At 47.3% G+C, this 24,774-nt stretch overlaps 1 protein-coding gene across 2 annotated transcripts in view; it reads left to right on the top strand.

Moving 5' to 3' along the window:
- Positions 1-24,774, top strand: part of timeless (timeless circadian clock) — a 77,001-nt gene that overhangs the window by 34,281 nt on the left and 17,946 nt on the right. For both annotated transcript variants that reach the window (XM_038786510.1, XM_038786509.1), the window contains exons 13-23: positions 846-1,015; positions 1,587-1,709; positions 9,297-9,448; positions 12,666-12,763; positions 12,852-12,972; positions 13,408-13,609; positions 16,087-16,232; positions 17,121-17,209; positions 17,821-17,944; positions 18,838-18,920; positions 19,286-19,428. In XM_038786510.1, the coding sequence (XP_038642438.1) occupies positions 846-1,015; positions 1,587-1,709; positions 9,297-9,448; positions 12,666-12,763; positions 12,852-12,972; positions 13,408-13,609; positions 16,087-16,232; positions 17,121-17,209; positions 17,821-17,944; positions 18,838-18,920; positions 19,286-19,428 (1,451 nt within the window). The remainder of the gene's footprint in view (positions 1-845; positions 1,016-1,586; positions 1,710-9,296; positions 9,449-12,665; positions 12,764-12,851; positions 12,973-13,407; positions 13,610-16,086; positions 16,233-17,120; positions 17,210-17,820; positions 17,945-18,837; positions 18,921-19,285; positions 19,429-24,774) is intronic.

Here is a 24,774-nt window from a genome sequence, read left to right on the forward strand (position 1 = left end):
GGGCCGAAGGGCCTGTTCTGTGCTGTACTGTTCTATGTTGCTATGAACCCTTTAGGAGAATAGCACGGTTTTTGTCTTGAATTAATGTGCTTTTTTGGAACATTAGTAGTTCTACTTTATGGAGATTCAGTGCAATTTGTACTGTTTCACAAGGTAGTCCCTGTGTATCATCACTGAGATTGTAGGGTTATGCTCACCCATTCTTTTTATTTTCTCCCCCCTTTATTCCCTTGCTGAGTTACTGATTGCAGCTATTAAATGAAATGAAAATGAAAATCGCTTATTGTCATAAGTAGGCTTCAATGAAGTTACTGTGAAAAGCCCCTAGTCGCCACATTCCGGCGCCTGTCCAGGGAGGCTGGTACGGGAATTGAACCGTGCTGCTGTCCTGCTTGGTCTGTTTTCAAAGCCAATGATTTAGCCCTGTGCTAAACAGCCCTGTACAGCTATGCCGCTATTGGGAAGTTTCACATGGTGCTAGACAATTCTTTGCAAGGAATGATGATGCTTTTAATAGCTATATTGATGGTGGTGTGGTACGAGGTCAACTAATATAAGGACAATGTCCATTAAAAGGGAGTCTTGGCTTTTCAGGATAATTTCTTCAATAGCAAGAAATCTGTTGACCCTTTATTTGTGAAGAGCAAACAAGTCAACATTGTTTATGAGTTCATGCCTAGGACAAGGGACTAAAGAGAAACTGGAATTGTTCACCTTGGAGCAGAGAGGGTTCAGAGAAAATGGTGGAAATAATTTACACAAAGGAGTTGCTTTGGTTAAAATGCTTGTATTTCAGATGTGCACATCCAATTGGCTGATGATTCTACATCTTGTTCCATTTCCAGGTAATATCTTCTATATTATGGAATTCCGGGAGTTATTCTTAACATTATTCCGGAAATACGATGCAACCAAGCAACCCAAGTCCTTCCTGAAGGACCTCATTGAAACTACCCATCTTTTCATCCGGATGATCGAGAAATTCAGTAAAGGCAAAAATAACCTTTTTGTGCAGGTAATGTTTGTGTTTGGCTTACACATTGGGCTTTACATTTTGCACCACTTGCACGTTTATCCAAATCTGTGTGTGTGTGTCTGTGTGTGTGTGTGTGTGTGTGTCTGTGTGTGTGTGTGTGTGTCTGTGTGTGTGTGTGTGTCTGTGTGTGTGTGTGTGTCTGTGTGTGTGTGTGTGTGTGTCTGTGTGTGTGTGTGTGTCTGTGTGTGTGTCTCTGTGCGTGTGTGTGTGTCTCTGTGTGTGTGTGTGTGTGTGTGTCTCTGTGTGTGTGTGTGTGTGCCTGTGTGTGTGTCTCTGTCTGGAGGAGGGAGGTGGAGAGGTTTGGAATTCTAGAGCTCAAGGCCCAGGTATCTGAAGGCAAGACTGCCAATGGTGTGTTGGTGGGAATCAGGTTATGCGCAAGGGGCCGGAATTGGAAGAGAGCAGTGATCTTGGAGGGTCGTAGGGAATGGAGAGTTTACAAAGATAGGAAGGGATGTTGAGAGGTAGTGGAGGGGTTCAAAATGAAAGACTTGTGCTAATGTGCTGCTCCTGACGCTGCTCTTTGATTGTTTCCTGTTGGTTGAAACAGAAAAAGAAACCCAGAAGGAAGAGGCCAAAAGCAAAACCACTTCCTTCTTCATCAGAAAAGTCCCAAGAAGAGCTTGAGGAAATGTGGAAAGTGACATTGGAGCAGCTGGGCAAGTGTGCGGAGGTATGTACCTAACAGAGCAATGAGCTGAGACTCCCTCTGAGGAGATCATTGTAGCAATTGGTGCTGCTGAGGAACAGACAAATCAATTTGTTGAGCGCTCTAGTCAAGAGTTGGAATGTTCCTTCATTGGCAGAATGTTCTCCTGTGAAGGGTCTAACATGTACTGGAATATGATTTCATAGACATTGACTGTCTTCAGTACCAAACCCAAAGGGTCCTTCTTCACTTGTGAGTTTAGATAGTAAATGAAAGTCGAATATTCACCCAAAGAGGGAGGCATATCAATCAGGTTGGATTGCGACCTTGACTGATTAACCGTGCAATATCTTGCACTAATGGTCACTGCCTCACGGTCAGGACAGGTTCCTCGTTGCTGCTGTGATCGGCCAACTCCATACAACCCAGGATCCAACTTGGTCTTTAGGGGATTAATGGCTCTAGAATGAGGGGACACTTGTATAAGATTAACTAGACACTACAAAAGTGTCTTTTTACTATCATACGGCGTCCCAAAGCACTTTGCATCAAATGACATAGTTTGTAGTGCAGTCACTGTTGCAATGAGGAACGACAATTTGTGCATAGCAAACGAGAAAGCAATAAGCAACCAGGTAATCTATTATAGGGATGCAGGTTGACAGAATGGTCCCAGGATACCGGAGAAACTCGATCTGGATCTCGTTGAGTGAGAGTGGGATCCAGATTAATATATTTAAGTGATCCATTAGGTTCATTTAAATATATTTACACCGGATTCTCCCAAGGCCCAGGAAATAATGACCTCGCCATGTCGCCATTTAGCACTGGTCCACACAAACGTGGACCAGGCACAACGGCACCTGTGGGGGTCTCCCAGGCCATTAGAGGCCCCAGGTGGTCGAGCTCTGGCACTGGCACCCAGGCACCTTGACACTGACATCTTAGCAGTGCCACTCGGGCACCCTATCAGTGCGACACTGGCACTGCCAGGGTTCCTGGGTGGCACTGTCTGGCTGTCAGTGCCTGGGTGCCAGGTTGCCTGTGCCAGGGATCAGACCCAGAGGTGCACTGCCCTTATGACGTGGGGTGAGTGGGGCTTGAGGACCCTCTAAGAGGTAAGTTGGGGGGGGGGGGGGGGGGGTCCAGAGGCTGAGCTCGTCAGTGTAAGAAATGCTGGAAGTGCGGCCTTGGTGGGGTGTTCCCGACCGAGGCCCAAAAAAAGGCAGAGTCTCATTAGATGCCGAGAAACACGCCATTATACGCGCCCAAAACGGGACTCTTTTTTTGCGTGCTAAATCACACCCAGTGTGTTGGGAGCTTTTATATCTGCCTGTGCCTGCAAGACAAGTTGGGACTTTGGTTTAACATCTTTCAGAAAGACAGCACCCTCTAAGTGCTGCACTAAAATGTTGGCCTGGTTATGTGCTCAAATCTCTGGACCTGGATTTGAACCCCGACCTGCCGACTGGTGTGGGAGTACGACTGCTTAGCCACATCTGACTTCTGGAGAGCAGGGAAAAGGGATTCTGTGACTCTCTGTAATGATTCTATATTACCCCCCCCCCCCCCCCCCTTCTGTAGAGACAAGCGCTCAACTTTCTGTTATAAACAAATTGGGTTGCACAGTGGTTAGCACTGCTGCCTCACAGCACCAGAGGCCCGAGTTCGATTCCAGCCTCAGGTGGACTGTCTGTGTGGGTCTGTTTGCACGTTCTCCCCGTGTCTGCGTAGGTTTCCTCTGGGTAGCTCCGGTTTCCTCCCACAGTCCAAAGCTGTGCAGGTTAGGTGGATTGGCCATGATAAATTGCCCTTTAGTGTCCACAAGGTTAGATTTGGTCATGGGAATAGGTAGGGGTACAGGGCCTAGCTGGGGTGCTCTTTCGGAGGGTCGGTGCAGACTCGATGGGCCAAATGGTCTCCTCTGCACTGTAGGGATTCTATTCTATGAAGGATGTGCAATACTTGAATTAATAATTGAATCAGAATCGATGTTAATATTAAAAAAAATAAATTTAGAGTACCCAATTATTGTTTTTCAATTAAGGGGCAATTTAGCATGGCGAATCCACCCACCCTGCACATCTTTGGGTTGTGGGGGCGAAACCCACGCAGACATGGGGAGAATGTGCAAACTCCACACGGACAGTGACCCAGGGTTGGGATTTGAACCCGGGTCCTCAGTGCCGCAGTCCCAGTGCTAACCACTGCGCCACATGCTGCCCTCTCCATGTTAATATTTAAGAATAGGTTAGTCAGGTGTTTGAAGGAGGAGGGGGGGGGGGGGGGAAGAGAAACAAACCAATATGTGAATTGCTTGATTAGGCTGGGTATCAAAGCACAAACCTCTGATGGATCACTAGATGGTTCATTAGGGACCTTCAAGCGGCTATTGGATAGAACATTACAGCGCAGTACAGGCCCTTCGGCCCACGATGTTGCGCCGTCCTGTGAAACCCCTCTAAAGTCCCTCTACACTATTCCCTTATCGTCCATATGCCTATCCAATGACCATTTGAATGCGTTTAGTGTTGGCGAGTCCACTACTGTTGCAGGCAGGGCATTCCACGCCCTTACTACTCTCTGAGTAAAGAACCTACCTCTGACATCTGTCCTATATCTATCTCCCCTCAATTTAAAGCTATGTCCCCTCGTGCTGGACATCACCATCCGAGGAAAAAGGCTCTCACTGTCCACCCTATCTAATCCTCTGATCATCTTGTATGCCTCAATTAAGTCACCTCTTAACCTTCTTCTCTCTAACGAAAACAGCCTCAAGTCCTTCAGCCTTTCCTCATATGATCTTCCCTCCATACCAGGCAACATTCTTGTAAATCTCCTCTGTACCCTTTCCAATGCTTCCACATCCTTCCTATAATGTGGCGACCAGAACTGCACACAATACTCCAATTGCGGCCGCACCAGAGTTTTGTACAACTGCAACATGACCTCATGGCTCCGAAGCTCAATTCCTCTACCAATAAAAGCTAACACACTGTACGCCTTCTTAACAACCCTCTCAACCTGGGTGGCAACTTTCAGGGATCTATGTCCATGGACACCGAGATCTCTCTGCTCGTCCCCACTACCAAGAATCTTACCATTAGCCCAGTACTCTGCCTTTCTGTTATTCCTTCCAAAATGAATCACCTCACACTTTTCTGCATTAAACTCCATTTGCCACCTGTCAGCCCAGCTCTGCAGCTTATCTATGTCCCTCTGTAACTGGTAACATCCTTCTGCACTGTCCACACCTCCAGGTCATTTATAAAAATGACAAACAGCAACGGCCCCAAAACAGATCCTTGTGGCACACCACTAGTAACTGGACACCAGTCCGAGCATTTCCCATCAACCACCACTCTTTGTCTTCTGTCAGCTAGCCAATTTCTGATCCACATCTCTAAATCACCCTGAATCCCATGCCTCTGTATTTTCTGCAATAGCCTACCGTGGGGAACCTTATCAAACGCTTTACTGAAATCCATATACATCAACTGCTTTACCCTCATCCACCTGTTTGGGCACCTTCTCAAAGAACTCAATGAGGTTTGTGAGGCACGACCTACCCTTCACAAAACCATGTTGACTATCTCTAATCAAATTTTTCCTTTGCAGATGATTATACATCCTATCTCTTATAAACCTTTCCAAGACTTTTCCCACAACAGAAGTAAGGCTCACTGGCCTATAGTTACTGGGGTTATCTCTACTCCCCATCTTGTACAAGGGGACAACATTTGCTATCCTCCAGTCCTCTGGCACTATTCCTGTAGACAAAGATGACTTAAAGCCAAAGGCTCAGCAATCTCCTCCCTAGCTTCCCAGAGAATCCTAGGATAAATCCCATCCGGCCCAGGGGATTTATCTATTTTCACACTTTCCAGAATCGGTAACACCTCCTCCTTATGAACCTCAAGCCCTTCTAGTCTAGTAGCCTGTATCTCAGTATTCTCCTCGACAACTTTGTCTTTTTCCTGTGTGAATACTGACAAAAAATACTCCTTTAGCACCTCTCCTATCTCCTCGGACTCTACGCACAACTTCCCACTACTGTCCTTGACTGGCCCTACTCTTACCGTAGTCATTCTTTTATTCCTGACATACCTATAGAAAGCTTTAGGGTTATCCTTGATCCTACCTGCCAAAGACTTCTCATGTCCTCGCTTGGCTCTTCTTAGCTCTCTCTTTAGAGCCTTCCTAGCTAACTTGTAACTCTCAAGCGACCCAACTGAACCATCACGTCTCATCTTCACAGAAGCCTCCTTCTTCCTCTTGACAAGTGATTCAACTGCTTTAGTAACCCATGGTTCCCTCACTCGACCACTTCCTCCCTGCCTAACAGGTACATACTTATCAAGGACACGCAGTAGCTGTTCCTTGAACATGCTCCACATTTCCATTGTGTCCATCCCCTGCAGTTTTCCTCTCCAGCCGATGCATCCTAAGTCTTGCCTCATCGCATCATAATTGCCTTTCCCCCAGCAATAACTCTTGCCCTGCGGTATATACCTATCCCTTTCCATCGCTAAAGTAAACGTAATCGAATTGTGGTCACTATCACCAAAGTGCTCACCTACCTCCAAATCTAACACCTGTCCTGGTTCATTACCCAGTACCAAATCCAATATGGCCTCGCCTCTTATTGGCCTCTCTACATACTGAATCAGGAAACCCTCCTGCACACATTGGACAAAAACGGATCCATCTAAAGTACTCGAACTATAGTGTTTCCAGTCAATATTTGGAAAGTTAAAGTCCCCCATAACAACTACCCTGTTATTTTCGCTCCTATCCAGAATCATCTTTGCAATCCTTTCCTCTACATCTCTGGAACTTTTCGGAGGCCTATAGAAAAGCCCTAACAGGGTGACCTCTCCTTTCCTGTTTCTTAACTCAGCCCATACTATCTCAGTATTCGAGTCCTCATCAAATGTCCTCTCAGCCACCGTAATACTGTCCTTGACTAACAATGCCACCCCTCCCCCTCTCTTACCACCTTCCCTGAACTTACTGAAATATCTAAACCCCGGCACCTGCAACAACCATTCCTCGCCCTGCTCTATCCATGTCTCCGAAATGGCCACAACATCGAAGTCCCAGGTACTAACCCATGCCGCAAGCTCACCCACCTTATTCCGGATGCTCCTGGCATTGAAGTAGACGCACTTTAGACCACCTTCCTTCCTGCCGGTACATTCCTGCAACTTTGAAACCTTACTCATGACCTCACTACTCTCAGCTTCTTGTGTACTGGAGCTACAATTCAGGTTCCCAATCCCCTGCTGAACTAGTTTAAACCCTCCCGAAGAGCATTAGCAAACCTCCCCCCGAGGATATTAGTACCCCTCTGGTCCAGGTGTAGACCATCCCATTTGTAGAGGTCCCACCTACCCCAGAATGAGCCCCAATTGTCCAGGAATCTGAAACCCTCCCTCCTGCACCATCCCTGCAGCCACGTGTTCAACTGCTCTCTCTCCCTATTCCTCGACTCGCTAGCACGTGGCACGGGTAACAACCCAGAGATAATAACTCTGTTTGTTCTAGCTCTAAGTTTCCACCCTAGCTCCCTGAATTCCTGCTTTACATCCCTATCCCTTTTCCTACCTATGTCGTTGGTACCTATGTGGACCACGACTTGGGGCTGCTCCCCCTCCCCCTTAAGGATCCCGAAAACACGATCCGAGACATCGCGGACCCTGGCACCTGGGAGGCAACACACCAACCGCGAGTCTCTCTCGTTCCCACAGAATCTCCTATCTATCCCCCTAACTATGGAGTCTTCAATGACTAATGCTCTACTCCTCTCCCCCTTCCCTTCTGAGCAACAGGGACAGACTCTGTGCCAGAGACCTGTACCCCATGGCTGACCCCTAGGAGTCGTCGTCCCCCAACAGTATCCAAAGCGGTATACCTGTTACTAAGGGGAACGACCACAGGGAATCCCTGTACTGACTGCTTACCCCCCAGCCCCTCTCACCGTCACCCATCTAGCTTTATTCTTTGGCGTAACTACCTTCCTGAAGCTTCTATCTATGACCCCCCTCTGCCTCCCGAATGACGGTAGAATGCTGGGGTGTAGATTGATTTGTTCTTAATCTTGGACAAAAGTTCGGCACAACCGTGGGCCGAAGGGCTTGTTCTGTGCTGTATTTTCTATGTTTTATGGTGTGTGCCTTGGTTCTTCCCACAGCCAAGCAGATGAGTGTATTCTATGTGAAAATCTGGTTCATAATTCATATGTTTTACAATATAACTTTTAATTTTAATTGTAGATAAATGGGAGCAACCGATTGCAAAACTAATGAGCAATCCCAAAGTAGATGCAATTCAAAAAAGCTTTGAGTTAATTATAGTTATACGGGAAACTAATTTATCTTCAAGGTCAGAGTTAGAACTGTAAACACTCAACAATAGATGACCAAAGTCTCGACCTCTTGGTAAAGTTGGGGTGTATATCGTTATCTCCATAGAATAGATAAAAGCTAGAAATTCCGGGAAATAGGGTCGTAAAACTCCATTGGGATAAAAATTATTTGTATGGGTTACATAATCAAAGAGTTGTATGAAGCTAAATTTTCATTTCTGTTTGAAAGCATACCATGTTGCCTTAGAGATGGTGATTCAGGGTGGAGCCGTAGACGGTTATTTTGTTTAATTTATCTGTATGTGTTTGCTGACAGAAGCAGGCAGTTCAGTCTGGGAACAGACTGGGGCAGTTGCCAAATTGGTCTTGTGTAGGCTGCAGCTCATTTGAGCTGGGAGCGCCAAAGAAAATAAATGTTAGTTGGTTAGGCTTGCACTTCAAGCAGAGAAAATACTAACTTCATCGTTCACTCTATGGAATGTGGATGGGGCTGTATCTCAGCTTGGATTGCAAGAGAAGCAGCTGTAAGAACTCTACTGTGGTCCTCGTGGAACCTTGGCAGAAAACAGCCAGCAGAATTAGCTCATAAAGCTATGTAATCCCATGCCTGCAATCCAAGCAAAGAACTGAGACATTCATAGTTATGAGGTCTGTTAAGAAAAGGTTGATGGTTGTATAGCCAAAAAAGTTAATGGAAGGACTCTCATAGAATCTTACCATAGAGTGTAGCTGGAACACTGGAGATAATTAAAATGAATTCCGGGAGGCTGTGGCATACCTTTAGTTTGGTCCCAGGAAAAGTGAATGAACCTTCAAAATTATGTAAGCTATGGGAATTCTTGGGGGGTGGGAGAAGTTTTTAAAAAACACGAGTTCATAATATCTGTAGTTATAAACTATAGTATTAATTTAATAGTGCTTACTTAGTTTAATTCTTTTTGATATACAGTGAAGTTTGTTTTAATTTAAAAATGAAATCTTGCAGCATGGTCTGCCAGTTAATCGCTGGGTGTTTGGATTTCTTCATTAAACGTTAACAGCCCCAACAAGATTGTAACAATTCCTGTAATAGTCCTTGGTAAACTTGCAGAAGAACCAATGCTTTGAGCTATTTTAAGCACCATTGTGTCTTTTAAATAGAGATGCCGTCCTCTCGGCCTCCTGAGCCATCTCCTCAGATTCCACCCCAGTGCACAGTGTCACTGATTTCCTGAGCTAATGAATTGAATGTGTTTGTTTTCCAGGGCCAAGAACTTCTCCCTGATGATGTTGTTCCATTTGATGCTGCTTCGGAAATCCCTGTGGAGGAGCAGCGTGCCGAAGCAATGATTCGTATTCAGGACGCACTCCTGGCTGGCAAAGCTGCAGAGGCCCTTGTGCTTCTCCGAGCTGCACGGTAACCGCTAGTTATGAGCTTCTTTGAAGTATCAACATAATCGTAAGACAGTCTACTTTGTTAAAAAATCAGACTTCATTTGTAATTTTGACCTGTCCTATCGTATATTTCCTCTTCCTGCTTGCTTTACTGTCAAGATATTTTGGTATGGTTTGTATTCTTATCTGACCTGCCATTCTAGCCAAGAGAGTAGGCCCAGAACCAGTTTCCAAACTGCAGCAGCAACCTGCATTTATGCAATGACTGTAACATATTAAAACATCTGGGGCACTTAACAGGATCATGCATCAGACAAAATGTGACACAAAACCAGGGCAGCACGGTAGCACAGTGGTTAGCGCTTTTGCCTCATGGCACTGAGGTCCCAGGTTCGATCCCGGTCACTGTGCTTGTGGAGTTTGCACATTCTCCCCTTGTTTGCGTGGGTCTCACCCCCACAACCCAAAGATGTGCAGGGTTGGCCACGCTAAATTGCCCCTTAATTGGGGATAAAAAATGAATTGGGTACTCTAAATTTATGGGAAAATACTTGACACCAATGTTGCTCTGTTTATCTGGTTCTAAATATGGTCGCCTTCCTTGATCCTAATTATGTTTGCTCTAGAGTCGCCAGGTATCTTTCGATACCTCCACAAGGTTCAAACCCGAATACTGATCAAAGAACCAATGCACCAGTTAGTTCAAAGTCAATACTATTTATTTACACACACAGTAATATCTACTCATGCAAAAAATACCATAAACTAAACTATCTCTAACGCTAACGCCGATACTTAACTTTGGGTGCCCACTCAGTCAGAGGAACAATGGCCGTTGTTCGGATCTGAGGCTGTTGGGTTTGAGGAGGTAACAGCTACGGTCGTCCGTCTGATGGCAAGCGTTGATCTTGGACTTACTTGCTTCTGGTGCAGCTGGTGGACGGGTCTCTACGCTTCGAGAGCCGAGTCCAAGAGACCGATTCTCTCTCGGGGATCTTCTTATACCCAATTTTGGGCGGGCCTTGAACTTGGCCCCAATTAATTGGACCGCATCCGGGGCAGCACGGTAGCATGGTGGTTAGCATAAATGCTTCACAGCTCCAGGGTCCCAGGTTCGATTCCTGGCTGGGTCAGTGTCTGTGCGGAGTCTGCACGTCCTCCCCCTGTGTGCGTGGGTTTCCTCCGGGTTCTCCGGGTTTCCTCCCACAGTCCAAAGATGTGCGGGTTAGGTGGATTGGCCATGCTAAAGAAAAATTTGTGGGGGATCATGAAGGAGGAGAGGGGGGTTTGGGGAAGGAATTCCAGAGCTCTGAGGCCCAGGATGTTGAAGGTATGGCTGCTAATGGTGGAGTGAAGGAAGTGGGAATTACATACGGAGGAATGCATCGATCTTTGGAGGGTTGTAGGGCTGCGAGAGAGGATGGAGAAAGGAACAAGTAGGATTTTGGTAGAATTTGAAAACAGGAACTGAGGTTTTTAATGACTCATCGATGGTCCAAGCACAGGTCAGCAAACACAGGATTGACTCGTCTCTGTGATTTTCTCTTTTTCCTCTTTCTGTCACTTGTCCCACTTCCTGGGAGTTACTGCAGTTTTTTTTTGTTCAATTCTGGTCGCCACACTACCAGATGGATGTGGAGGCTTTAGAGAGGGTGCAGAAGAGATTTACCAGGATGTTGCCTGGTACGGAGGGCATTAGCTGTGAGGAGCGGTTGAATAAACTTGGTTTTTTCTCACTGGAACGACGGAGGTTGAGGGGCGACCTGATAGAGGTCTGCAAAATAATGAGGGGCATGGACAGAATGGATAGTCAGAGGCTTTTCCCCAGGATAGAGGGGTCAATTACTAGGAGGCATAGGTTTAAGGTGCGAGGGGCAAGGTTTAGAGGAGATGTACGAGGCAAGTTTTTTACACAGAGGGTAGTGGGTGCCTGGAACTCGCTGCCGGAGGAGGTGGTGGAAGCCGGGACGATAGTGACATTTAAGGGGCATCTTGACAAATACATGAATAGGATGGGAATAGAGGGATACGGACCCCGGAAGTGTAGAAGATTTTAGTTTAGATGGGCAGCATGGTCGGCACGGCTTGGAGGGCCGAAGGGCCTGTTCCTGTGCTGTACTTTTCTTTGTTCTAGTCACTAACTGAACAAAGCTGCACTCTAACCTGGGTTTGACCTTGTCCCTTGACTCCTACCATCTAAATGAACAGGAGTGGCTTGTACTGCAGTATAATTTATCTGCTTTCTGAAGGTAAACCATAAAATTGTACTGTGGCTTTTATAACCTGACAACATTGTTTCCAGGAAATAGTTGTGCAATCTGTTAGACACTCGATTGAGATTTGACTGCCATGGAGATTTTTTCTGCTGTATTTCTGTTCACTGGAAGGAGTTTGCAATTGTTTGTAACACGCATTTTAAATGTGTGCTATCGATGCCCAGCTTTTCTCATTCCCATTGGTTAAATACTGCTATAAACGAATAAGATCAGTATTTCTTTTTTTAAAAAAAAATTTAGAGTACCAATTTTTTCCCCCCCAATTAAGGGGCAATTTAGCGTGGCCAATCCACCTACGCTGCACATCTTGGGGTTGTGGGGGGTGAGACCCACGCAGACACGGGGAGAATGTGCAAACTCCACACGGACTGTGACCCGGGGCCAGGATTGAACCTGGGACCTCGGCGCCGTGAGGCAGCAGCGCTAACCACTGCGCCACCGTGCTGCCCTAAAATCAGTATTTCATTGTGGCACTGACTGCAGGACATGAGCAATTCAGTCACCCCAGATGAGTAAAACAAAGAAGATGTTTATTTATCATGCGTACTATTTACAAAGGGGCCCGGGTGAACCTCACTGGAATCTCTCTCTGTCAATCAGTTCCTATCTAACCGATCTATTCAACATGGTATCAGCCCCGTAGTTAGCGGGGGAGCTCATACTCCTCAAGTCCGTGTGTTCCGTGCAGGTTATTACACTGAGTATGTGTAAATTGGATTTTTTTAAATGTTTATTTACAAGAGGTAGAGGAAAGGGTTTAAGTTGTGCAATGAATTAGCATGCTGTCTTTTCACTTGCAAGTTTGGCTTTGAATCCAGCTGTAAGTGACATGTATAAAAGTTCAGTCTGAATCCAGTTCAAACTTGCCTCATTCCTCACTAACTTCGTAATCTGCATGAAATGAGTATTGACCTCCATAAGGATGCTGTGCATCAATTATTCATCGAATGTTTGTCCCCACAGGGAAGTGTGGCCTGAAGGTGATGTTTTTGGTTCTTCCGACTTGCGTTTGGAGGACGAGTCCCAGTTGCTCAGACAAGTGCTGTTTGCAAAGTTACTCAGTAAGTCTTTTAGTAGCTGTCGTTTTGGTGTTCGTAGTTTTGGAACTTGTTTTGAAGATCTTCCAAATCCATTCTCTGCATCCCACAGGGCAGCCTGTTGCAGAGGCTGAGGAAACTGATGAATTCCGAGATGAAGAGATCGAAGAGGAGGAAACCGAATCAGTGAGAGTTAGAGAAAGTGAATTTAACTTCCTGGATTATCTGAAGAGGTAAACTATTCAAAAATACTTGTGTTTTTTAACATTAAGGTTATTCTTATCCTATTGTGGTTGAATCTGCTTTTGTGCAATACTCAGACATCTCTATGGGGCTTTAAACCGTTCAATAAAAGGTTTAAAATAAATTAAGTTGGTGCATTGAATTAGCGAATAATAGTTTCATTTCTGGGGCAAAGGTTTGAATCCAGGCCAGACTCTGAAGTAAACCTCTCTGCCTGCTAGCTGCAGCAGTTCCAAGTGAAATAAAATTTTGGCACGCTTAGGACAACTCCTGCAGAGCAGGAATTTGTGACACTAAACCTATCTACAGGCTGATTCTAAACTGACCATCTCAGTTGAGCTGTAAGGATAGCTTGTTTGGACGTCAGTAAACCCTGTTTCCAATTCTCTCGTTCTTTTCACCGTTCTTTTATCTGTTACCTTTAGGTTCGCTAATGCTGCCGTCGTAAAACCGTACATTCTCCTACTGAAGGACTACCGACAGAACAGCACTCACACCAACCACTGCATTATAAGGATGCTCCACCGACTAGCATATAATCTGAAAATGGATGCTCTTCTTTATCAACTGTCAGTATTCCACTTATTCAATCACATTCTGGAAGATCCAGCAGCCAGCTCGTACCAAGTAGGTAGAATTTTCATCATGGTTATGTCGTTTACTGGTTGGTGATTTGCAAAAAGACTTGCTGTCATGTACCATGGTGTTGTATTATTTTGGAGCACTGTCTGTTCACTCATGAAATGAAATGAAATGAAAATCGCTTATTGTCACGAGTAGGCTTCAATGAAGTTACTGTGAAAAGTCCCTAGTCGCCACATTCCGGCGCCTGTCCGGGGAGGCTGGTACGGGAATCGAACCGTGCTGCTGGCCTGCTTGGTCTGCTTTCAAAGCCAGCGATTTAGCTGAGTGAGCTAAACCAGCCCCTTCCGTCATCTGTCTCACTGACCTACCACTGAAAGATTACTTTGAAATTTGAGATTCAAGAGAAAATGTTTTTGGATGATATGCAGTGTATATGCAGGCTGCCAAATGATCACGGTTTCCCAACACTCCTGAAATTATATTCAGAGGATTTCACATTTGGTTCCGTAATGGCTTACCGGATTACCTATCGAAATGGGACTGATGTAACAATTTGTCTCACATTTAAGGGGCGGTTTAGCTCACTGAGCTAAATCGCTGGCTTTTAAAGCAGGCCAGCAGCACGGTTCGATTCCCGTACCAGGCTCCCCGGACAGGCGCCAGAATGTGGCGACTAGGGGCTTTTCACAGTAACTTCATTGAAGCCTACTCGTGACAATAAGCGATTTTCATTTCATTTTCATTTTGCTGTTCCTGTTGTGAATTCCTACGGCAATTTAACTGTATTTTCATTTTAACTGATTTTTGCCAAAAGTTCCATTGAAATTTTCCCCACACTCCTGAATTTGTGAGCCTAGTCAGGGGCAACATGGTAGCACAAGTGGATAGCACTGTGGCTTCACAGCTCCAGGGTCCCAGGTTCGATTCCCGGCTTGGGTCACTGTCTGTGTGGAGTCTGCACGTTCTCCCCGTGTCTGCGTGGGTTTCCTCCGGGTGCTCCGGTTTCCTCCCACAGTCCAGAGATGTGCGGGTTAGGTGGATTGGCCGTGATAAATTGTCCCTTAGTGTCCAAAAAGGTTAGGTGGGGTTACTGGGTTACGGGGATAGGGTGGAGGTGTGGACTTCAGTTGGGTGCTCCTTCCAAGGGCAGGTGCAGACTTGATGGGCCGAATGGCCTCCTTCTGTAAGGATTCTAAAGTGATGGCGAGCTGCCTTCCTGAACAAGGTACAGTCCATCTGGTGTAGTATACCCACAGTGCTTTCTGTAGTGGTTTGGTACAACTGTGTGGTTTGCTGGGCTATTTCAGAAGGACATTCATTGCTGTGGACCTGGAGTTACATATAGGCCAGATAAGTAAAGACAGCAAATTCCCTCCTCTGCTGTGGGGGCGGCACAGTGGTTAACACTGCTGCCTCACAGCACCAGGGTCCAGGAGTTTGCACTTTCTCCCCGTGTCTGCGTGGCTTTCCTCCCACAGTCCAAAGATGTGCAGGTTAGGTGGATTGGCCATGATAAATTGCCCTTAGTGTCCAAAAGGTTAGGTGGGGTTACTGGGTTACACGGATAGGGTGGAGGCGTGGGCTTAAGTAGGGTAAAAGCAAATTACTGCGGATGCTGGAATCTGAAATGAAAGAGAAAATGCTGGAAAATCTCAGCAGGTCTGGCAGCATCTGTAGGGAGAGAAAAGAGCTAACGTTTCGAGTCCGATGACTCTTTGTCAAAGCTAACAGACCGAGAAAGTGGGAAATATTCATACTGTGGAGTGAGAATGAAAGATGAGTCATAGCCACGGAAACCCAGGGAAACCGGGAGCTAATGGCCACAGATACCAAGGGGAAAGAGTGTTAATGGCAGTCCCCAGAGAGAACAAAAGATGTGAAAGGTCAAATAGCGGAGAAACTAATATCACAGGATGAACTGTTGGTGTGGGGGGAGGGAAAGGGGGAAGCAAAGAGGAGAAAGGTGAAGGAAAGGTGGATAAGATTGGGGGAGGAAATTAAATATATATTAAGAAAGAAAGAAATGGTAAAAGACAGTTAAAATGAAATGGGATGAAAACAAATGGGTCAAGGTAGGGTAGAGCTGATCATCTGAATTTGTTGAATTCGATGTTCAGGCCAGAAGGCTGTAGCGTGCCTAACCGGAAGATGGGATGTTGTTCCTCCAGTTTGCTGGAAGAACAACATCTCGACGCAAACTTCGAAATCATCGCCATTTCTGAGACTAGCTTTTTATTAATTGATTTATTCGCAGATTTATTAATTAATTGAACTTGAGTTCCCCAGCTGCTGTGGTGAGAAACCCTGTCTCCAGAGTCCCGTCCTCCCCCCCCCCCCCCAAACTATAAAGTGGTTGGGGCTGACATCCTCCCCCTGGATGAATAAGGCCCCCTGCTAGTTACTTACCAGGGTTAAATCCAGAATTGTAGTCCGGGAAACTATCCGATTGTCTTGCCATCACAGCAAGACAATCTGCCTTCGGCAGCCGTTAATCTCTATCCTGTTCCTTTTCACAACAGGAGCTGGTGAAGTTCTGCAAGTATGTCCTGAGCAGATTCTTTACTTTAGCTGCGAATAACAACAAGGCTTATGTGGAACTGCTGTTCTGGAAGAATATTGCAACCATTCAAGAAATGACTGAGGGTTACAGGAAGGATGATGAAAGGTAATTGAGCGTGAGAGCTTGGGAGGTGTTGGTTTTCTACACTGTGCTGATACTGCATAGTGCTCCCGGAACTAAAACAATCAGTTCATCAAATGGTCAGGATGCAAAAATGTTACTGAAGTTTTGATAATGTTGACAATCCTCATTTTTAGATGGAGCACCTCATCCCTACTGTGTGGACCTGAAATAATTGATTGTTTTTTTTCCATAAATTTAGAGTACCCAATTAACTTTTTCCAATTAAGGGGCAATTTAGCTTGGCCAATCCACCTACCCTGCACTTCTTTTTTTGGGTTGTGGGAACGAAATCCACGCAAACACGGGGAGAATGTACAAACTCCACACGGACAGTGACCCAGAGCCGGGATCGAACCTGGGACCTCGGCGCCGTGAGGCAGCAGGGCTAATCCACTGCGCCACCGTGCCGCCCAATAATTGATTGTTACTAGATTGTTTGTTTGCCGAAGTGGACTTGGCCGCTAAGACTTTGTGCTGACCGTGTGAGTGATGCATTCTTTCTGTGGTAATGGAGTGGAATAAACTGGGATTATAGAATCCCAGGTTCGATTCCCGGCTGGGTCACTGTCTGTGCGGAGTCTGCACGTTCTCCCCGTGTCTGCGTGGGTTTCCTCCGAGTGCTCCGGTTTCCTCCCACAGTCCAAAGACGTGCAGGTTAGGTGGATTGGCCATGCTAAATTGCCCTTGGTGACTAAAAAAGGTTAGATGGGGTTACGGGGATAGGGTGGAAGTGAGGGCTTAAGTGGGTCGGTGCAGACTCGATGGACCGAATGTCCTGCACTGTATGTCCTATAATAGTTCACAGCAGGCACAGGTGCAAGTGGATTTTCGTTTGCAGTTGTGAGAATGATTGGTTTTGACTTTTTGCAGTGGAGAAAGCAAGAAGGGTCCAACTTGGTCATCTGAGGAAGAGGAGGAACTTGAAACTTTGTATCTAAGATTCAAAGAGGAACAAGGGGGTATGTATTGTATTTGGGTTATTTCTGAATATATCCCACACCAAGTATGCAACTGATGTTTCTCCCCAACAGTTTCATTTCAATTCCACTGCATAGAACTTTACAGCCCAGGAGGAATCTATTTGGCCCATCATGCCTGTGCTAGCTCTTCAAAAGAGCTATCCAGTTAGTCGCACTGTCCTGCTCTTTCCCCATCGTCTTGTCATTTATTCTCTGTCAGTCCCATTGATGGAAGGATCGAGAACTAGAGGGACACAGATTTAAGATAATTAGGGACATGAGGAAAAACGTTTTCACACAGTGAGTGGTTGGGATCTGGAACGTGCTGCCCAAGAGCATGGTGGAGGCAGATTCAATCAAGGTGTCAGAAGGGAATTAACTCATTATTTGAAAATGAAAACATTGCGGGGAAAGTCACTCAGTGATTTGTTTCTTCAGAGGAGCAGCTGCCTTCTGTGCTATAATCATTGCACGATTCAAAGTGGAGTTTATAGTCTAGAATTCTTATGCACACAAGTGTTTAATTGCATCACAGAGAATTTTATATCCTGATGATTACAGGCACATATTTGGAAAGTAAGATCGAGGCAATGTGATTTTTAATTTTACAGATAAAGACATCATTGACAATATCATGGAACACATTAAAAATGACTTGAGGACCAGAAAACAGATTGCTGCCAAACTCGTTCAGATGAATCTGGTGGATAGTGTAAGAGACTTCAAACGTGTCAAGTAAGTGTTTTTGGTGTTGCTTAGCTACTAAAGCAGGGGTGGGAAAACTTTTCCGTGCAAGGGCCACATTCAGAAATTCACAATTCACAAAGGGCCGCATAGTATATTAAGTACAATAATTACTTCACCCGGTTATGATTCTGGGCGCCTCATATCGAACATAGAACAGTACAGCACAGAACAGGCCCTTCGGCCCTCGACGTTGTGCCGAGCAATGATCACCCTACTCAAGTCAACGTATCCACCGTATACCAGTAAGTAACCCAACAGCCCCCCCTCCATTAATCTTTAAAAAAAATTTTTTAAAAAAAAAATAAAAAAAAAAAAATTTTTTTTTTTTTTTTAATGACTTGGTGGGCCGCAGAAATACCTTTGGCGGGCCGCATGCGGCCCGCGGGCCGTAGTTTGCCCACCCCTGTACTAAAGTATAGACAGTGGAATCCTGGTTGTCCAAACTTTCAAATGTGGCACCAAGGAACACAGTTAAAAACTGGTTGGTTCAGGAGGATGGTCATTTCCCTTGACTTGCTTCATAATTGCACCATAAGCGCCAGTGGCACAATTCATTGGCACTCCACGGTGAAGCAGTAGCACGTGAGTTTGTTCACACACAGGGTTCATTGTCGTACCCGAGATGTAGACAGGCAAATCGAAGGGAGATTTGAAGACAGCTTCTCCCAGGTTATTCTTCATTACAGCCTAACAGCTCACTTTGAAGTAGAATTGGAGGAAGTAAATAATGTGCTATTATCCCTTCTTCCTTAATCAGTCTCTTCCACCTGTCCATGTCCGGGTTTTCTCAAGAGCAAAGCCTTTAGAACCAAGGTTTGGGAGCGTTACGGCCGCATTGTTTTGAAATTCACTTTGTAACATCTTGGTTTTGCTGTTTTAAGGAAGGGAACTAAGATTGTGCTTTGGAGAGAGGAGCAGGAGATGGAGCTTGAGACATTGTTTGTGGAGTTCAGAGGATCAGATGGTAAGTTGTAAGTAGCTGCAATTAATTTGCTTCCATAATTTTTGAAAATGTACTGAGATTTTTTGAGCATGTGACCAGGCGCGTGGATGAGGGTAGTGCAGTTGATGTAGTTAAATGGATTTCAGCAAAGCATTTGACAAGGTCTCACAGACTTCTAAAGAAGGCAAACAAGTCAAATCTTCAATGTGCCAGCCTGTTACGACTTAATTACGCATTGCCTTGACCAGTTGAAACTCTTTCAAATGATACATTCGACATCCAAGTTTCGAATGAAAATTCAATAAATTGTCTATAAACTTTAGAGTATTACAACTTGAGGAAAAAAGACAAAATGCAATTGATGAAATTTATGTCTGTATCTGCAGATGTCCTTGGTAATATCATGAAACGCATAACCTGCAAGCGAGCGAGACCCAGGATTATCGAAAAGCTGATCAGTATGGGCCTTGTTTCTGATAGAAAAGAACTCTACAAGAAGCGGAGGAAACTACCAAAAGCAGCAAATCAGGTCCCATTGTGTTTCTGTCTAATCACAAAATCTCTGCCAATTGAAGTATTTGTTGTGGCATTATAGTGGGAATTGGGCCTGCACATCTTTTGGGTTGTGGGGGCGAAACCCACGCAAACACGGGGAGAATGTGCAAACTCCACACGGCCAGTGACCCAGAGCCGGGATCGAACCAGGGTCCTCGGCGCCGTGAGGCAGCAGGGCTAACCACTGTGCCGCCGTGCTGCCCTGTGAAGCAGCAGTGCTAACCCACAGAGCCAACGTACTGCCCTGTGAGGCAGCAATGCTAACCACTGTGCCACCGTGCTGCCCCAGAATTGTAGTCGTGTCAACAAAAAAAATATATAATAGAGGCATACAAAATGATCAGAGGGTTAGATAGGGTGGACAGTGAGAGCCTTCTCCCGCGGATGGAGGTGGCTAGCACGAGGGGACATAGCCTTAAATTGAGGGGTAATAGATATAGGACAGACGTCAGAGGTAGGTTTTTTACGCAAAGAGTGGTGAGGCCGTGGAATGCCCTACCTGCAACAGTAGTGCACTCGCCAACATTGAGGGTATTTAAAAGTTTATTGGATAAGCATATGGATGATAATGGCATAGTGTAGGTTAGATGGCCTTTAGTTTTTGACTTCCCATGTCGGTGCAACATCGTGGGCCGAAGGGCCTGTACTGCGCTGTATCGTTCTATGCTCTATAATGGTCCTTAGGAACAGGAGTAAAGCATTCATTCCCGTGGACCAGTTAGATCATGGCTGAGCTGTACTTCAACTCCATTTTTCCACCTTGGTCCATTTCCCCATATCCCATAGAATCCCTACAGTGCAGACGGAGGCCATTTGGCCCATTGAGTCTGCACCGACCCTCCAAAGGAGCACCCTACCTAGGCCCACTCCCCAACCCTATCCCTGTAACCCTGTGTATTGATCATGGCCAATCCACCTAACCTGCACAGCTTTAGACTGTGGGAAGAAACTGGAGCGGCCGGAGGAAACGCACGTAGACACGGGGAGAACGTGCAGAAGCCGTGCCGTCCGTGACCCAAGCCAGGAATCAAACCCGGGTCCCTGGTGCTATGAGGCAGCAGTGCTAACCACTGTGCCACATACCCAACAAAAATCTATTGACCTCGGTTTTGAAAGCTCCAATCAACCCACAGCCTCAACAACATTTTGGGGGTGAAAGTTCCAGATTTCGCTTTTGTGTGAAATAAGTGCCTCCTGTTATCACCCCTGAGTAACGTGGCTCAACTTTTAAGATTCTGTCCCCTCGTTCCTTGACTTCCCCACCAGAGGAAATAGTTCTTCTATATCTACAGTATTGAATCTTTTTAACATTCTTGTATAATCAAAGGAATATAGGTCAAGTCTGTTTGATAATTTTCAGATGTTTTTGTCGTAGAGAATCTTGCAGGCATTGAGTAAATGGTAGTGGGTAATTTCTTTGTTCCTTTTTTAAAAATTTCTCGCATTGTCAGTGCGCGTACTCAAATTTGAAGTGATTTGTGTGACTTGCTGTCAGCGAGGGGACCCTGCTGCTCATGCCCTCTGCAGAATTTTAGGATTTAGTTATTTGGTTTTCAGTATGCGCTTTCCTGAGCCTAAAGTGTGAAATGTTTTTTTCAAAAGCTTTACCTTTACCACTTGAGTATTTCTCATGTCTCCAGTTTCTATCCCTCACCGGCTGAAACTGATGTCCGAAACCAAGCTTTGATTTATGAACTAATTCATAATCATCTGCCATTTCTGCTGCTAACCTCGCAGTTTTAACCCTCTGTTCTTCCACATGAGTTCTCACTACATCAGGAATTGAATTTTTAAACTCCTCCAAAAGTATTTCTCTGAGAGCTTCATACTATTGGTCTATTTTCAAAGCCCTTATCCACCTATCAAAATTACTCTGTTTGAGCCTTTCAAACTCCATATATGTTTGACCAAATTCTTTCCTTACATTTGTTCTAAATCTTTGTACGCTTCAGGCACTAGCTCACATTCACCTAAAATGGATTCTTTCACCTCATACGTCCCAGATACCTTGTCCGGTAGTGATGCAAACACTTCACTAGCTCTACCTATCAGCTTTGTTTGAATCAGTAATACCCACAAGTCCTGTGGCCATTTCATTTGTTTAGCCACCTTCTCAAATGAAATGAAAAAGGCTTCTACCTCCTTCTCATCAAACCTTGGCAATGCTTGGACACATTTAAATAGATCCCCACACTCTGACATCACTGCAGTAACGTGAGCATTCAAACATTTCTTAAAGTGACATTCTCATGACAGCACATTGATCTACCTGGGTAAAGAGAAATTTTGCTCATTTTGGGACTTCCGGTTGCGGCTATGCAGAGCTAAGCCACACGTTCGGCAGCTCCCGCCAGGAACGGACCTTTGGGCTCTTTTTAGGGCTCCCAGCGGTACTTATTCGACGATTCCCGACGTGGGAAGGAGTCAGCAGCAGTTCCCCATCGGTGTATGGCCTGGACCAGGAGTGGGGCGAGCAAGAGAGCGGTGGCAGCGCCTAAGAAAAAGCGAGGGAAGAGGCACAAGATGGCGGTCGGTGGAGGCCTCGAGGAGTGGAGGCGATGGGCGCAGGAGAGGCAGGAGACTCTCCAGCGCTGCTTTCGGGAGCTCAAAGTGGAGCTGCTAGAGCCGTTGAAGGCTACCACTGGTAAGCTGCTGGAGACTCAGACAGCCCAGGGGGTGGCAATCTGGGAGATCCGACAGCAGACCTCCGAAAGAGAGGATGAGGCTGGGGCCCTTGCGGTAAAGGTAGAGATGCATGAAGTGCTCCACAAAAAGTGGCAGGAGTGGTTTGAGGAGATGGAGAACTGGTCGAGGCGGAAAAAATTGCGGATCCTGGGCCTCCCGGAGGGGCTGGAGGGGTCAGACTTGGGAGCCTAGTGGTTGTCCTGCTGAATTCGCTGATGGGAGCTGGGTCCTTCCAGGGGCCCCTGGAGCTGGAGGGGGCCCACAGAATTCTGGCCAGGAGGCCCAAGCCGAATGAGCCGCCATGGGCGGTGCTGGTGCGGTTCCACCGGTTCGTTGACCAGGAGTGTGTGCTCAGGTGGGCCAAGAAGGAGCGGAGCAGCAGGTGGGAGAACGCGGTGGTGCGGATCTACCAGCACTAGAGTGCAGAGGTGGCTAAGCGGAGGGCCGGGTACAACCGGACGAAGGCGGTGCTCCACTCCTTTGCTGTGAAGTTTGGCATGTTGCTGCCGGCGCGTTTGTGGGTCACCTACAAGGACCGACACTTTTACTTCGAGTCCCCGGAGGAGGCGTGGGCCTTTGTGCAGGCCGAGAAGTTGGACTCAAACTGAGGGTTGGGTGCGGGGGTCTGTATGTAACTGTGTTTTCTGAGGGAGGGCTTTCCGTTAAATGCTGGTTCTGTGTGGTTTTCGGGGCGGGTGGGGCACTGTCTCTTTGCGTGGGTTCGGTGGATGGGTTCGAGGTGGGGGGTAGATTTGTAGCGTGGGGAGCTGATGGTGGGAAGGGGGCTGGGGCCCCGCGAGGGGTTGGGCTGACAATGGGAGCTGCCTTAGAGGAGGCGGGGTCGGGCAGGTGGAAAGCGTGGGCTTTTTCCCACGCTGAGGGTGGATGGGGACGGGGTTGGAGCTGAGAAGCGCGGGCTTTTTTCTTTTTTTCCCCGCGTGAGAGGGGGAGGAGGAGAGCCTGCTGGTGGGCACTGGGGAGGAGGGGTAGTCCCACGCTGGGAGGGGTCGGAGGAGTGGTGGAAGTTGCCGGGGTCAGCAGGAGTCAGCTGACTTAAGGGAGTATTATAGAGGGAGTAACGCGGTTAGGAGGGGGTCCTAGCTTTGGGGGGGGGGGGGGGGGGGGGGGCTACCGGGTTGCTGCTGGAATGGCCAGGAAGGAGCTGGAGTATGCAGGGGGGGTCGGGATGGGGATTTGCCGCCGTGGGGAACGGGCCGAGCGGGCGGCGCTGACCAGTGGCGGGCAGGGGAAGGGTTATGGCTAGTCGGCGGGGGAGGGGGCAGGGAGGCCCCTGATCCGGCTGATAACTTGGAATGTGAGGGGGCTGAATGGGCCGATCAAACGGGCCCGGGTATTTACGCACCTGAAGGCGGACGTGGCCATGCTTCGGGAGACGCACCTGAAGGTGGCGGATCAGGTTAGATTGAGGAAGGGATGGGTGGGCCAAGTGTTTCATTCGGGCTGGATGCAAAACGTATACGCCCCGAACTGGGACGATGCGGGTTTTATGCGGCGCATGTTGGACCGCATTCCAGATCTGGAGACTGATAATGGGGGGGAACGACGAGGGACGACACACTTCAATACAGTGCTGGATCCCCCATTGGATCGGTCCAGGACGGGTAGGAGGCCAGCGGCGGCTAAGGTGTTGAGGGGGTTTATGGACCAGATGGGAGGGGTGGATCCTTGGAGGTTTGCGAGGCCGAGGGCCAGGGAGTTTTCATACTTCTCCCACGTGCATAAGGCCTATTCCCGGATCGATTTTTAAATTATGAGCAGGGGGCTGGTTTCGAGGGTGGAGGATGCCGAATATTCGGCGATAGTCATTTCGGATCATGCCCCGCACTGGGCGGACCTCGAGCTGGGGGAGGAGAGAGACCAGCGCCCGCTCTGGCGCTTGGAGGTGGGGCTGCTGGCAGATGAGAAGGTGGGCAGGCGGGTCCGAGGGTGTATCAAGAGGTACCTGGAGGCCAACGACAATGGGGAGGTTCAAGTGGGGACGGTCTGGGAGGCATTGAAGGCGGTGATTAGAGGGGAGTTGATCTCCATCCAAGCCCATAAGGAGAGGAGAGAGCAAAGAGAGAGGGAGAGGCTGGTGGGGGAGTTGGTGAGGGTGGATAGGAGATACGCAGAGGCTCCGGAGGAAGGATTGCTGAGGGAGCGGCGTAGTCTTCAGGCCAAGTTCGACTTACTGACCACCAGAAAGGCGGAAGCTCAGTGGAGGAAGGCACAGGGAGCGGTTTATGAATATGAGGAGAAGCCGAGTAGGATGCTGGCACATCAGCTCCGTAAGCGGGATGCGGCCAGGGAGATTGGTGGAGTTAAGGATAGGGGAGGGAATGTGGTGCGAAGGGGGGCAGACATCAATGGGGTCTTCAGGGACTTTTACGGGGAATTGTATCGGTCTGAACCCCCAGCGGAGGGGGGGGGGGGGGGGGGGGGGGGGGAATGGGGCGCTTCTTGGACAGGCTGAGATTTCCGAAGGTGGAGGAGGGGCAGGTGGAGGGACTGGGGGCGCCGATTGAGTTGGAGGAGCTGGTCAAAGGGATAGGGAGCATGCAGTCAGGGAAGGCGCCGGGGCCGGATGGGTTCCTGGTCGAATTCTATAAAATGTATGCAGACCTGCTGGGTCCCC

The sequence above is a fragment of the Scyliorhinus canicula genome, chromosome 28, assembly GCF_902713615.1.
Source record: "Scyliorhinus canicula chromosome 28, sScyCan1.1, whole genome shotgun sequence".
Lineage (NCBI taxonomy): Eukaryota > Metazoa > Chordata > Chondrichthyes > Carcharhiniformes > Scyliorhinidae > Scyliorhinus > Scyliorhinus canicula.